Below are 15,823 nucleotides of genomic sequence, written 5' to 3' on the forward strand. Positions count from 1 at the left end.
AGGGTCCCTGGTGCTGGACACGGTGCAGATAGGCGCAACTGTGCCTGCTGCACACATCCTTTCATCATCCGTTTTGCAGCTGCCATTAAGTAGTTTGTGTGAAAGAGGAAGAGTGCAGGGTGCCGTGGGCGGGAAACGGAAACCAGTTATGTCACTTCCTGTACGATGGATAATCGGAAATCCAGTGACGTCCCTTTCTGTGCAGATGGTTGATAGGAAATTAAGTTCTCTTTGTAGGTTTCTTCTACTGCCTAGATATAAGCCCTCATTTATTCCCCATGCTTGCAGTGCAATACAGCAGGTTAAACATTCACAAAACACATATAGCCAGCACACCTTTGTGCATGACGGCGTTAACATGCATGAGCACATTGAAGCTTGGTACAATCAGACTACAGCATTAGTTCTGTATTGAAGAGATAAAAGTTGGAGAGATTGCAGCTCTTCTCGAGAGTACATAAGGAAGAATAAACTGTTTTCAAAGCCTGCGTTCTATATGTTTTGTCTTGAGTAACACAGATGCAGGCCATGGAACTGCTAAGCTCGGCGTTTCATTATTGCAAAATATCCAAGATAACGATTGACTGAAAACTGGTAAATATAAAACTTTGCATCACTTTGCAATTAACACGAAGGTGTGTTATTACCATGAGTGCTTGGCCCTGTACCTGTGTGCGTTCCATCAGTGCTTGGCGCTGCACTGTAATGGCATTCTTGCAAAAAAACATCTCTGGGGTAAAAATCTTTCACAACATGGCACATAATTTGACAGATTATTTTCCCCTTCTTACTACCATACTCCCGTCGGCGCACTGTAGTCACCAGCAAGCCACTTTCGTCCTAATGAGAAGGAATACGGCAGCCGGTTCACCAACTCTCTGAGGAATATGGCTGGATTTGGCAGGTACCATGCATGCAGTCGGAACAACTCGCAAAAAAAAAAAGCATTACAAATGCAACAGGTCTCGCCTTTCCTTAAGTTAAAGCCATTTGCTTTACTATGCAATACCATTAGCAAAGCAAATGGCTTTAACTTAATCAAAGGCGCGACCTATTGCATTGTCAATGCTTGTTTCTTTTACTGCTATTTATTTCCTTTACCGTGAGACTCCCACCATGACGACGGGGAAGATACAAGCATGTGAATCTATGAAGGATATCAATACTGGAGAACCACAGTGTACAGGTAAGTAACTTGTTTTTTGGGTCAAGTAAAAAAGATAGTAAGCAGCCGGACAGTGCTACTGCTCTTCTTTATTATTCATCCTGGTGCGCCTGTCAACCCACGTTCTGGTGACGATCAGTAATGCGTGACTAATGCATTTTAGTATGATGATGCAGACACTCCCACTAAAATGCATAAGTCTAGCCCCTGATGTGTGTTACTTGGAAGGGCTAGTAATGAGAGTTCAGTGTGTGATCGTATGCTGAGGAATAAAGACGTCTGTTACAAAGCTCTGTGTGTGGCATATTTCTTTGCATGCTCCCGGGCTGGGGAGGAAGCTACAATCTGATTCAGACAGATTGCTTCTGCTTCACTCAATTGGCAAAATAAATTCTCCCGACTATGTGTTTTTTTTATATCTCCTACTTGCCTACTCTAAAATGTTGGTATGATTGAAGCAGACAAGCTTTTAGGCAGGAAACAAAAAAATAAACCCATTTTAGCCTTTAAAAATCTGGAGTCTTCCACCTCAATCGGGTCTAATGGCATGTGGGAATCTACAAACCCTGGATACCTTTAGAATCCCTAGGATGTTGTACAAAAAGAATGCTAATTTGGTATAGATACTTTTAGTGGAAAATAAAAAGTAATGATGGTTTAGGCTCAAGCTACCCCGAGATTCAAAAAAAGACTTAGCACTTGGTGTTGGAAGCCTTAGCAGTCAAGATGTTAAATGTTGATTTTGTCTTTGCTACTCATTGCTTGGAAGAGTAAAACCAATCCGACATGGCCGCTTCATGTTTAAGTTTTGATAGTCCTTCGTTTGTGTCCATGGTGTCAGTAACGATGCCAGCTGAGTGGTCACGTGCTCGTATTGACAGCAGCAGCACGGGATGATTGGGAAGTGAGTGTCCCGGGCTGTTTTCAGTGGGTCTCGGGCGGAAGAGTTATTTCCAGGGCTGCGAGGATGGTGCCGCTGCTTCTCCTGCTGGTAGAGGCGCTCCTGGGCTCTGCATCTGGATGGAGCCGGTATGTCTCCACGCTGACGCAAACAGAGGAGTTGTCGCTGTCCCTGCTGAGCGCCTCTGACGCCGCCGCTTTCTGTCTTGGTTCCGGGGACGGTCCACTTGTACAGTGCAGCTCTTCTAGTCCGTTCATGTTGCAGCCCGAGCCCTGCTGCGACCTTCTACGCTCCTTGGCCAACAGCAGCGCCGCCCTCAGCGCCTGCTTGATGCTCAGCGCCCGGCCCACGCGCCCCTGCCAAAGTTGTCAGCCCGAGTACAACCTGCTGCAGGAGCAGATGCATAACCTTTCCTTGGCACTCGAGCAGGAGGTAAGTGCGGTGGAGAGTATGGGCAAGTAGAGGGAGAGAAGAGAACGGGCAGGAGGAGGACGCTAAGGAAGTAAGTGCTAAGGGATGGTGGGCAGGCTAAAGATCAAGGCTGCGGGTAAGGTGTGGGTGGTTAGAGTAGGCCAAAGGTAGGGACGGGTGAAGGCAGGGAAGCATAAGGCTGTGGGGTCAGGGCAAGGAGGAGAGGGGTGGTGAGAACGGTAGATGGTTAGGGGTGGAGAAGTCAAGAAGGTGTAGTTTAGTAAAGCCAGAAGGATTCATTTGAGATAAGTCAGGAGATGGCTTTCAACGGCTGGCATGAGTATAGGAGAGAACACCGGAAGATTGGCATTACAATGTATGAGTGAATGGTGGGAGTTTAGAGGAATGCTATTGAAGGAGGCAGATGGTAGATTTGAACTGTGGGACATGGCTCGTTCGCTGAGCAGAGGCGTAGCCATCATTAGTGCAGCAGGTGCAGTGCACCGGAGCCCAGGTTTGTGAGAGATCCCCTGTACCTCAAATAAGGCTGTATTTTACTACTAAACAGGTGACGGGTGGACATTGTCCTTTGTACATGTTGGCTTCTGATTCGTTAATAGGCTTGTTAGTACCTCCTTGTCTTCATTTGTAACCTCCCATGAGGACTGGCCCTTTTACTTCTGTTACACAGTATGTCTTATTTAGTCTGTAAGCACTATTTTCTTTCATGAGTTTCTCCTACTACAGGCATGACATGCTTTCTTGTAACATTCAGCGCACCATGCGCACTTTCACTTTTCAAGCAGCCCGGGATAATGGTGACAGCTTCTTTGAAATGAAAAAGGTCTCTCATTTACAAGAGTTTGAGCTACTGGCATTGTAAATGACAATGTCTTTTAATTATGTGTTAATTATCAAAACAGATAAATAAAAGGCATTGTCATTTACAATGCCAATACCTGAAACTCTCGCAAATGTGCTTGTTTCTTCTATTTAATGCATATGTTCTTTCTGTAAATGATTGTATTGCGCAGTCACATCATTGGATTACTGGTTGTGACCAACTGAAAGAGGAAGACACGTCTCACTGAACGGGATAGTTCCTGTTTTTATGGGTTTTAATAGTTTTACAACATCCATTACCGTCTTGTATGTGTCACAAGTTAGTCACCATAACGTAGCAACTTCAAAATGTACTGAAGCCAAAATAAACCTAACGTGTAAATGATGTTAGTAGTTGATGTCAGTGAAGTGTTTAACTCTTCAAAAAGTGCGATTTTTAGAATGTGCATTTTACAAACTGTAGTATTCGGCTGGATACATTCTAGTGTTTCTCAGAGGCTGTAACCCACACTGAACACCCACACCCACCACAGGCGTCACCACTCAGGTGACCCTGACAATAAAAGGGTCCGAGCGCACGTGCTCGTGGCCAGTTAACTACCATCATACTGAGTGTCTGTGTGCTCCTTATTTAAAGTATGTGGGCCTAGCGCCCGAACACTTTACAATGGCGATGAGGGGGCTGCGCCCGTGCGTGCAGCAGCCCAGCCGATAAGGAAAAGGGAGAGAGAGCTGCCTGCGTGAAGGGAACCCCCCTCTTCCCCCCGAGCAGGTGAGAGAAGCGCCTGTGCGCCTGTTCGCCTGCGGGCATGTGCAGAGCCCCAGGCGTGAAGCGAGGTGACCGGGAGCCCACCCGCACCTCATGAGCCTGCTGTGAGCCGCCCCCGGTGTGGAAGTGCCGTGGGGGAGAAGCGCCAGCCAACCGGAGCCCACCCGCATCGGCCACGATGACCCGCCAGGCAGGCGGCGAGCCAGGTGAGTGAGCGAGGGGCTGTGGGGTTAAAGAAGTGACCCCGAGCGAACGAAGGCCAGCGGGAGCCCACCCCGCTCCTTAAGCCCCCGCGACGAAGCGCTGTATGCCCCGAGCGCTATGAGGCCAGTGGGAGCCCACCCCGCCTATATGGCCGAAAACGAACACTGACCTGTGAGGGGCTCGGAAGTTATAGCAGCGGCCCTAACCCCCACCAGCGCAGCCTAGGAAGTGGATGATGCTGCTGCGGGTAGGAGGGGGAGCAGCCAGAAGAGTGTGTGCTGCCCGCGGCTTAGGAGAGAAGCGCCTGCGCCGCCAGAGACTAGAGAGGGCCTGCTGCAAGGGGCGAAGAGTATGCTGAATGACTGCTGGGGGCCAGCGCCGAACTTAAGCCAACCCCACTCAGCATGCGTAAAGAGGAATTCAGCGGGTGAGAGAAGACGTGGAGGAGCTGCTAGCAGACGTGGTGCAGGGTCGGGGAGCAGCCTCCGGCGTCTGTGCCCCTCTCCCCTGCCCCACAGGAATCGAGCGCGAGGGGCCTGCAGGGACTGGGAAGGACCAGGCCGTCCTCCGCAGCAGCAGCGCCCAGTAAATGCACACAAACGAAAACAAAATATGCCAGACACTCACCACATAGAGGGAAGACTGTGCCGCAGTGTGGAGAGGTCCTGGTGAGGTCGTGTGAGTAGCAGCCATCCGGTGAAGGTGCTCCTCCACGAAGGCAGTGAGCACAAAGCCTGCAACGTTGAGGGAAACTGCCGGGCATGGCAAAAAGGGAGTAAAAAAAAAAGCAGCACTGCCACCTAGTGGTTTTGGTGCAACAGCGCACCTTAAAGAAATAAAATAGAACAAGAATGGAATGAGAGCAGTGATACGCAGCGAACGAAGGACTAACTGTTGTGGCCTGCAGTGAGGGCCAGAGGAGAGACAATTCCTAGGCTGTTTGTGACCCACGGAGCAGAGCTAATCAGCGGAGAGCCATCCTGCTGGCAGGGGGCTGCCTCCAAGGAAAGTCATGAACAGAAGAAAGCAATACTATGCAAAGCACATATGAACGCACGCCTTACTGCACTCCCAGTACACGAAGGAAAGCGTAATACACCGGGAACGCAACGGATGACACAGCGAAATGTGCAACAGCATAAGCGGATGGGGGGCAGACCCCGCATGTGTCCTGATAAGGTATTCAAAGGACAAGCTAACAAGGTGCAAGGAAAACCATGCGACGACGCACACTGGCGAGGATTGGTCACTACAGCAGTAAGCAAGTACCCCGCAGTTTAAGAGACACAGCGAGAGGAACCCCAAGAAGAAACAAAGGGCGCAGTCACTAGCGCACACAAGGGGTGACCAGAAGCAGGTCGAAGGAGTGGTGGCGCAGACCACCAGAAGCACTGAACCGAGCTGACACCGAGAGTGCCAGAGAGTGCAGTGGTACCTGGTGGCCACAGGTTGTCACTGCAGCAGGAAGAAAAGTCAGGAGCACCACTAAACAAACTAACGGTGATTCAGGAACTCAGCACCAGGCAAGTGCGCAGAAACAGCAGACACTGCTCCAGAAATAAATGAAGGAAAGGAATGCACAGCAAGTGCATCCAATGAGGTAAACGGAAGAGTGCCATCAGAAGCGCGCTACAGCAACGTGATTGCGGAGAAAAAGAGGTGGTTGAGCGAACCACCAGAAGCACGAAGACCCGCGAAAGGGAGAAGCCGACCAGCCCGATGGTCGCAAGAGATAAGAAGCCGACCAGTCCGACCAGCCAGATGGTCGCAAGGTGGAAGAAGCCGACCAGCCAGATGGTCGCAAGGTGGAAGAAGCCGACCAGCCAGATGGTCGCAAGGTGGGAGAAGCCGATCAGCCAGATGGTCGCAAGGTGGGAGAAACCGACCAGCCAGATGGTCGCAAGGTGGGAGAAACCGACCAGCCAGATGGTCGCAAGGTGGGAGAAACCGACCAGCCAGATGGTCGCAAGGTGGGAGAAGCCGACCAGCCAGATGGTCGCAAGGTGGGAGAAGCCGACCAGCCAGATGGTCGCAAGGTGGGAGAAGCCGACCAGCCAGATGGTCGCAAGGTGGGAGAAGCCGACCAGCCAGATGGTCGCAAGGTGGGAGAAGCCGACCAGCCAGATGGTCGCAAGGTGGGAGAAGCCGACCAGCCAGATGGTCGCAAGGTGGGAGAAGCCGACCGGCCAGATGGTCGCAAGGTGGGAGAAGCCGACCGGCCAGATGGTCGCAAGGTGGGAGAAGCCGACCGGCCAGATGGTCGCAAGGTGGGAGAAGCCGACCGGCCAGATGGTCGCAAGGTGGGAGAAGCCGACCAGCCAGATGGTCGCAAGGTGGGAGAAGCCGACCAGCCAGATGGTCGCAAGGTGGGAGAAGCCGACCGGCCAGATGGTCGCAAGGTGGGAGAAGCCGACCGGCCAGATGGTCGCAAGGTGGGAGAAGCCGACCGGCCAGATGGTCGCAAGGTGGGAGAAGCCGACCAGCCAAATGGTCTCCAGAGGGAAGAAGCCAACCAGCCAGATGGTCGCAAAGACGCCGACTGCCTACAAGAGGTCAGAGAGCGAAGCGACCAACGAAGAGGTCAAAGAGAGAGCGGAGAGACCTGACAAGAGGTCCGATAAGAATGGAGAAGAAGTCCGTGAAGTGAACGACCGAGGGGATGTCTGTGAAGAGGACCCCAGGAGAGGTCCGCGAAGAGGACCAGAAAGAGACGGACGAGAAGTTCAACAACAGTAACTAGCAGTTAGAAATAGTCGAAGGAAAGCAGGTCGCGACGACCGGTCCAGTCACAGAGCGAAGGGAAGACCGTGTCCTAGTGCTTGGACAAGACCAGAGGGAAACGTGTAGAGTGCACGCTACACGGAGAAGCCTGGTTAGGGCGAAAAAGAATGAGAGAAGACCAGACCGCGTCGCGAAGGAAGGAAAGAAAAGACAGAGCGTGAGTGGTAAGACGCCACGGAGAAAGAAGAGAAGCAGAAGATAAGAGGATGACAGGACGTCACCCTGCAAAGGAGGAAGGTGCAGTGGCACAGCGCCACAGGGCAGACAACCACCACAGGCGTGCAGGGGAAGAAGAGGCGAAGTGACCGGGCAGAGTACTCGCATCGTCACAAGATGAGAACACCCCGAGACATCAGACCGCCGCCTGCTGCCCAAGCGAAGAACAATGGTGAGTTCATCAACACCACCAAGGAGCAGCACAACACCTGGGTGAATCCACACACTCCAGACAATCGGAGTCCAAGAAGGCAAGTCACCCAGGAACCGTCTGTGCACCCCTGTCAGCTTGCAGCATACGGAAGTAGAGCAGAACCGACCATTAGAAGATCCACCCCTTGGGATAAAGCAAGACTAGGCCGTGGCCCTGTTGGGTGTTCTGAAGCGACCCCCTACGCGTGGCTTACACGAAGGCCCGCACAGCCCACGCGGTTAAGTGGAAATCCAGGGGCAAGGTACCTCGGCGGAGTTCCCGTGAAATGGGAGTCCGAATGGGAGAGATGTTCGGCAGCAACTCCTTGACATGCACAGGATGCACGGAGGCCACAGCTGGAGCCTCGTGTTCCAGCGACACTGAGAGGAAGACATGGAACCAGATTCCTGACGGCGAGAACACCGAGATGGAGACACAACCCTTGGCGGACACGTGAGCGACTAGGCTGTGAGTCCCGTTGGCAGTTCGGAAGCGACGCCTTAGCGCGGCACACGCGGAGCCCGCACAGTCCACACGGTCCCATGGCCGCCCAGCAGGAAAGCCCACCCGAGGCTCCGGTGAGAGAGGAGCCCAAGTGAGAGAGGCAAGTCGGAAGTAGCTTGGCCGTCAAGCTACAGGAACAACATCAAGCATGTCACCTCCAGGCAGAAATCTCACGACAAGAAACATCACAGAGTGGATCTCATCACAGCTCCCAGTATCCTGATGCAGGACTTTTGTACATAGACGTTGTTACTGATATACCAGGTCGGTCTCAAGAAATCCAACACCGCCGAGCCGGCGGCCTGAAGGTAATGCCACTTGTGATATACTTTGGGTGTCTGTTTTCTTTACAGGTTGGACTTCATATATTTCCTTTTATCCAAAGTTGGGAAGGATGTAGTATCCGGCTGGATACATTCTAGTGATTCTCAGAGGCTGTAACCCACACTGAACACCACCCCCACCACAGGCGTCACCAGTCAGGTGACCCTGACAATAAAAGGGTCCGAGCGCACGTGCTCGTGGCCAGTTAACTACCATCATACTGAGTGTCTGTGTGCTCCTTATTTAAAGTATGTGGGCCTAGCGCCCGATCACTTTACACAAACGAAGCAAAGGTGAAAGTTAGTAAATAACTTCACTAACCACTTAACCAGTAAGTTTAGAAAGTCATAAACGTCCCACATCCGTGATTAGTACGATACTGGCGTTGAATACAAAAAATCCAACCCGTCAAGCACTCGGTCCACGAAGGGGTAAAACAGCGGCAGTAAGTCCTCTAATTTATATCATTTCAACAATAAAATCTTCACTGCAACACTCGAGGAGGACCTGGGTGACATTTCTCATGAAAATTAGGAAGCATAAGAGCTTCCGTAATATGTTGTGACACGTAAAGCCAATAAAGAACTGTAACTACCTTCTGTACCCACCCATATTTTAATCAATACGGAGCATGAAACAGGATAGTACCCAAAAACCTTATGCAGAAGCCTCAAGAAATATTCCATCTCCTTTATATCCCCAAATCATTACTTCACCATACCATTACTTTCCGACACCCTTACATAAACAAGGCCCTTATATCAACTCGGCCAACAGTTGGAATAGTTAGACAATAGAGGTCAGGTCAAAGTGGTGGAAAGTAGCAGCAGGTCAAAGTAAATGTGATAAAGTAGTTGCTGTTGAACAACTGGCATGTATACTCCTGAGAATTGCTCACTTGCAATCAGTAATTCGTCATAAAACTGTACATGGAGAAACTACTCTAACAGGGCAACCTTGCAGCTGGGGAGGCAATGGAACTGTAGCAAACTCTCAAACTATAGAATTCGCCAAACCTATCCTCCTGCTAAGAACAGATTCAGGTGATACTATTTTTTTTTTTTTTTTTTTTTTGAAAACCTTTATTGACAGTTCAATCACGAACAGGTATGGGCCTACAACCCCCCGGGGCCGGCCGCTAAGCAATCAGAGCAAAAACAGGCAAATGTAAACACAGGCAGCACTTCGGGGAGGAGAATCGTAATGCTAATATTGTGAACAGCGTAGGTAGGGCACCAGGAGAAAAAGGTTTTCATTTTATGATAAAACAAGGCAGAAGGATCAGGTGCCAGACAATTTTCAAACAGCAATTACAGTTATGCAGAGTAATAGACAGAAACGATTTACAGCAATCTGTTAGGTCAATGGCGCAAACACAAGAACATCAGGATGGGGAAGAATATCGTAAGCAGTGGTGCCTACAGTCCCCCGCCAGAACTCCCGGAAAGCACCCCGGAAATTGTGGTACACATGAAGCGGCAGCGAGTCATAGCAAAGGAAGTGTATCACGCTGATCCCAGGAAAAGAAAAACAAAAAGAAACAGAGAAGAAAAAGGAGGCCATGGAAAAAGAGAAAAAAGACTAAAGAATCCCCTCCCCCAACCCCCCACCCTGCACCTCTGCAGATGAGTACGGCCCCCCCCCCCAGCAGTGTGCCTGTCGCCCTGGAACCAGACCCGAAATATAGAAGAATAGGGAAAAAGAAGTAGGAAAAGAACCCCACCAGACGGGGGGGGGGTAGAGAGGGTATTAATAAACTGGAGGAGGGCCTTCAAAACATACCCCCGGCTTCTCCCTCCCGCACGGTAAGTTTCCCCCAAGGTGAACAATAAACAGCACAAAATCGATCTTCTCAAAGAAAGATGGGGAGCATTATGCACCTATTATGCTGTTAGCTATGCCAGGAGAGCACGCAACCCCTAAGCCCGCCCGTCCACTAGATGACCACCCCTGAAGGATCAGCCTTATCCCTGACCACTCTTTGGAATTCTGCCCATGCCTACCCCTCGACCCAGCACCATATCCGATGTTCCAAGGTAGAGGATTGTCCAAAAACGTCCGAGAAGCGACGCATACAGGTGGGATGGAAGTCTCTGAGCATCAACACAGTCCGCAGCGTGGAGAAACAGGCTTCCCAGTGCTGCCCCAGGATATGCACTGCACTCAAGGTCCAGGAAGGCAGAAGCAGCCAAAGCAGACAATAGTTGCTGGAGTTGTCCTTGGGTCGCAGGAGGGCACGTACGGGGCGAGGCTACCACATCCCACTCAGGGCCAGCGCCTCCGGGACAGATCAGGCCCTCAACTGGACGAACACACTGTAGCATACTGGCCGGAGTGTCCAGCTGTGCACTAACCTCAGGGGTGGCCGCCAAAGTTTCCTCCTGTGCGCAGTGTGAGTAGTCCCTGTGTACGTGCGGACAGGCGGGTCGCCATTGCTCCAACGCCGACGCCACACCGTTGAGCTTACTCCCCAAGACCCCGACACCATGGATCAAGGAGGAGTGAAGAGCACCAAGGGCCTCGAGGAGGTCGCCGTACCCCAGCACAGCTCTCTGGGATCGCGCCGCCACACTCCCAAAAGTCGCACTTTCACAAGCCCGCTGCGACCCAGCGGACAGGATGGTAGGCTTCATCGCAACAAGATGGCCGCCAAGTATGCCCGACCCTCACCGGGGCCGGGACCCCGGGACAAGCGTCTCGATGTCCACGTCGCCGGTGACCTGGTTCCGGGGGCAGGCAAAAAGTTATCCGTTGCGTGGTCACGGGCAACAGTCGTCCCCACCACGGACCAGCTCCCGTAGAAATCCGGGGGCGGCCCGCAATGATCCGGGCAGGATACGGGCGGCGGCCGGGCAGCTCACTATCAAAGGCAGGGTCAGCCACCGGAGGTTCTGAGAGCTGCACCCCCGGGCATGCACCCGGTCCGCTACGCTTGACAATAGAAACGACCACGACGAAATGTAGGCCGAGTTTGGCACCGCTCCGGTGGACCGACTCCACCCAGTCACAACAGACCGCTGTTGTTGACCTGCCACCCGGCCACGGCGTCCACTCGAGGTCCCGGCCCCGGGGCCGCACAGGCCGCAAAGTTCAGATGCTCATTTCTCCGGCGGTACCGCAGCCAGAAACCTCGGAGTCACTCAGTCGGGGGCCACTCTCCTTCAGAAACACGACCGCGTAGCACAGGTTGAGGATCTCGTGCAGGATATCCGTGCGGGATGCGGAGGTTCACGGAGCCGGGAGTCTACGCTGCCGTCCCGGTCGCCATCTTGGCTCCTCCCCTGGTGATACTATTTTTAGTAGAGTGCCATTCTTTACAAACTCAGATTTTTTTTTTTAACAGACGGCCTTGTGGGTTTCTTACCAGTGGAGAACCTCCTCTTAAAATCAAAGGGTTAGGAAATCAAAGGTGAGTCCCAACTTAAGTGCAAGCTGAAATAAACATTTTGCAGGCAAGAGAGACCATTCCAAAAAGCTAAAGCATCAGGGAACGGCTCAGTTGAGTTCTCTTCTTAAGAGGGCTCTTATTTGCCCTAGGTTTCTGACCGAAGTCATTGCCACTAAAACGACCGTTATGACTGAAAGCATCTCGAGGAACTTCTTCAAAATTTAAAAAAGATGATGCTTGTTACAGCAACTGCAACATCAGAGGTGGTTTCGAGGGTGCAAAATCTCATTGAAATTAGGTAGACAAGGAAATACAAGATAACGTAGTAATGCTTAATATCGTCCAAGGAGCTCTAGGAATATCGGAATGTGTCAATCACTGCTTGTTTTCCTTACAGTTAGCATCACATTACCTTTTCTGGACTCATCCAACAGAGATTAAAGGATCAGTGGAGGCTAAATGTAGGCCTCTAGTTTAAACACTGAGCTTCAGAGGGGACTTGTTAATCAGCACAGATGCTAAGCGTAGAGGGACGTCTGGTTTATTTTACAGCAAGAACCCTACCTCTTTACTGCCTCTCAAACATCATTCTTAAGGTGAAGCCTCGGCATGATCTGAAGTTGGAATCAAGTCGACATGAGTGGCAGGGGGAAGAAGAAAGAGTGTAGGAGTTGGAACCAAGACAATTTGGTCCGAAATGGAAGTACCAGATCAATACATTTAGCTGCCCATTCTCCCAGAGACATGAGAGGGTATCCAGTATACACACTTGGGGATTCAGGGCCCATAACAAATGTTGAACTCCAGCTTGTATTTTCAAGGCATCTAGATCAACCTAGGACTTGGAATCTCCTGAAAATGTCTCAATCACTTCCATTGACATCCAGTAATTTTAAGATGTTGGTAAGATCCCGCTGCATTTTTGGCTGCTTTGGTGTGCACTGCTCTGATGTAGACTGATATCTAAGAGACTAGGTTGCTCTTTGCTTGTGCTGGAGTCTGCTTTTCTATTGTAGCCAGGCTTCAAGAATGTGTCCTCCTACCCCACCAAAGCCAGAGGTGCGAAAGTCTTCAATATTCTGTGAACATCTTCCCATCCCCTGTAGTTGGAGGATCTGTTTCATTTTCATATTGATCCCTTCGCTCAATTGATAATTACCCCTGTGTTTCATCCAATGCATGGCTATTGACATCTGCCATTACCTCCTCTGGAACCGGATGTTCAAGCAAGACTCCTTTGTAGAGATGATCTTGTTCTTCCTTGTAGTTGTAGCTAGTGTGTGACATACAGAAATGCAACAAATTGTTTAAATGGTGCATATGTGTGGGAGGAATGTGTCAGGCCATCTATGACCTATATTTGCCACTGTTTTTTTCAGAGGCAAAATACATTTTTTCCAAAATACTGGCAAGCCTATTTTTTACAAATAACAATTTGTGTATTTATGGAGAGATTAATGACGTATTGTTTATCCTTTCATAGTGCTGCACTTAAAAAGGCTATTATTCAGCTGCTTAATTGGATTAATTAACAGATCAGCCAGGTATTTATTTACGTCTGAGTCTGTCTACTAATTGATAAACTTTTGGAGCTTTATCAGTCCAGAGCCATTATTATCATTGATCAATTGGCTTTTAAGGCATCAATAAAAGAGATTTACAAAGTACTGTGCAGAAGCATTGTTAGCATTTGATTTGCAAGATCATTTGATCACTGTCATTACTTGAATAACCATAAGGTGCTGACCAATACATTCGATTATCAGAAACAAAGGAAACATTGGCCACAGCTCAGATCAGATGGAGAGCCTGTTGTGTCAATTTTAGAGCCTAACCTTCCCTTTAAACCATGTTTAATAAATGTATAAATACGGGAATGAAAGATGGCCATGCATGCATGCAGCAGATGATCATAAGACATGAACTTGTGTGCATTATTTATTCTTAAATACTTTGTTTATTGATTTACTTTGTAGTTGTGTTGAGTTTATACCAGACCACTTCAATCTCAGATAATCGCACATGCTTAAAGAGGCCTTTTTTCTACGTTGACGTCCAGCAGTGGTTGCTAGGGGGAAAAGCATTAAAAATCTCGAATAAATGCACATAGTAGGCCTTGCGCATTTATGATTAAGTGAAGACATTTATGAAGTGTTTGAATTACAAAATGTCAGCTATAATTACAAACAGGGTGATTGTTATATTTTAACAACGTACTCCGCATTATTCACAGTTCAAGCTGTGCATGCTATAGGAACTCTGTTAAGTGCAATGAATGTTACTTTAATTAGCCAGGCATAACTGGTATATGTACAGAAATAGGCTTAACAGATGATTAATTTCACCGGGTATACCGGATGTAATGTCAGGCTAGAATTAAGATGATGTGTGCGTGGAATGTAGACTTGGAATGTTATGATTTAGAAGAGAGACAGTTGTTAGTGTTAATATGGAGAGATAAGGAGTGGAGAGGAGTCTGAGCTGCTGAGCAACAAATAAATCTGCTTGAACCCAGCAAACTTAAAATATTGTGATCCAGAACTTTGCCCTGAACTGATTGTGGAAGCTAGTTCTGTTGGACTTTGTGCAATTCTGCTACAATTGGTTATTCCTCTTAGTTTGCAGAAACATGTAATTGATTTATCACATGAAAATCACAGAGGGGTATCGCCGACAAATCATGTTTTACAATTAAAAAAGTGGTTTCCAGACTATATTGTCAAGTAGAAGAGTCTGTACGAACATGTCCTTGTACTACTAAAGAAAGGAACATGGAAGAGTTGCACATGTCCAGATTACTGGACATGGTTTGGACTAATTTGGCAGCAGATTTTTATAGACCTTTAGATTCTGGACATTATTTATTTGCCATAATTGATGAATATTCTTTCTTTCCAGTTGTAAAAGTGATATTGCCAACTTCAGCTCGTGGCAATGCTTCCTGTTTTGAATGACATTTTCTCTACATGGGGAATTAGAGATGTATTAAAAAACTATAATGGACCGCCTTTTAGTGGGAATGAGTTTAAAAAGTTCATGAATTATATGGGAAAAACACACCAGAAAATAACTCCAATGTGGCCTCAAGCAGATACAATGGTGGGAAGGTTAATGGCCACTATTAAAAAAGCTATCCAAGGAGCAAGACTATCTTAAATTTCTATAAACCAGGCTTTGTGTCAAGTCTTCCGTGATTATAGAAATACACCTCATGGATCTACAGGAAAATGACCTTCTAAATTAATGTTTGGGCAATCGCGACAAATCCGTCTACCACATCTCCTGACAAGTCTGCCAAAGAACCATGATGAAATTGTGAAGAGAGACAAAGACGTTAAAGAAAAGATGAAGTATTCTGCAGATCGCAAAAAGAACATTCAGGAGCAAGGGTTTCAAGTGAGAGATCTACTGTTGGTAAAACGGCGATAGACAAGAAAATCTCAAAGTAGGTTTCACTCATCTCCATTAAAGGTGATGAAAATACATGGATCAGCAGTTATAGTACAAGATGATAGCAGAATCAGGAATAAAACATTTTTCAAGAGATATCAATTGGGAGCTAATGAATAGAAAAACAAGCAAAGTGATGACCAATTGGTACTTAATATTCTGATCAGAAGATCTGCAAGAGCTATATATAAACCACAATGATCAGTTGAACATTGTTAGCATTATTTAAGACTCTATCAGGCACATGCATCAACCATTTTTGCCAGCGCAAACGGTGCGATTCTCAAAAATCGGCGGTTTGCGCCCGCAAAAATGGCATTTGCAATGCATCAAGGTTCAAGGCACTCACAATTTGAGAATCCACAATCCATTGCAATTTCTCAAATTGCGATTGCATTTAAGGAATCGCATTTTGCGATTCCTTAAATGCAATGCAAGAACCACTTTAAAATAGCGGTTTCGCTACTAGGGGGTGCAAATTACCATAAAGTTGAACTAAAGTGCATTTTTCAAAGTTGTAGGTTACACACACACACATGCCCTTGGGGCATGTGTGCACACACACATGCCCTTGGGACTTGTTTGTGTGTTCACAGGTCAATTTCAGGAGTGCAACAGGGTGTCCTTTTGACACCCTTGAAATTGCATGCGCAATTTGCGAGTACCTGTTGGTA

The 15,823-nt window shown here is 48.5% G+C and overlaps 1 protein-coding gene across 1 annotated transcript in view; it reads left to right on the forward strand.

Annotated features, from left to right (window-relative positions):
* The first annotated feature begins 2,010 nt into the window (after positions 1-2,010).
* Positions 2,011-15,823, forward strand: part of OSTM1 (osteoclastogenesis associated transmembrane protein 1) — a 93,050-nt gene continuing 79,237 nt past the window's right edge. The window contains exon 1 of the mRNA XM_085611207.1: positions 2,011-2,498. Coding sequence (XP_085467333.1) covers positions 2,133-2,498 — 366 coding nt within the window. The 5' untranslated portion in view covers positions 2,011-2,132. The remainder of the gene's footprint in view (positions 2,499-15,823) is intronic.

This window comes from Triturus cristatus, chromosome 6, assembly GCF_964204655.1.
Source record: "Triturus cristatus chromosome 6, aTriCri1.1, whole genome shotgun sequence".
Taxonomy (NCBI): Eukaryota; Metazoa; Chordata; class Amphibia; order Caudata; family Salamandridae; genus Triturus; species Triturus cristatus.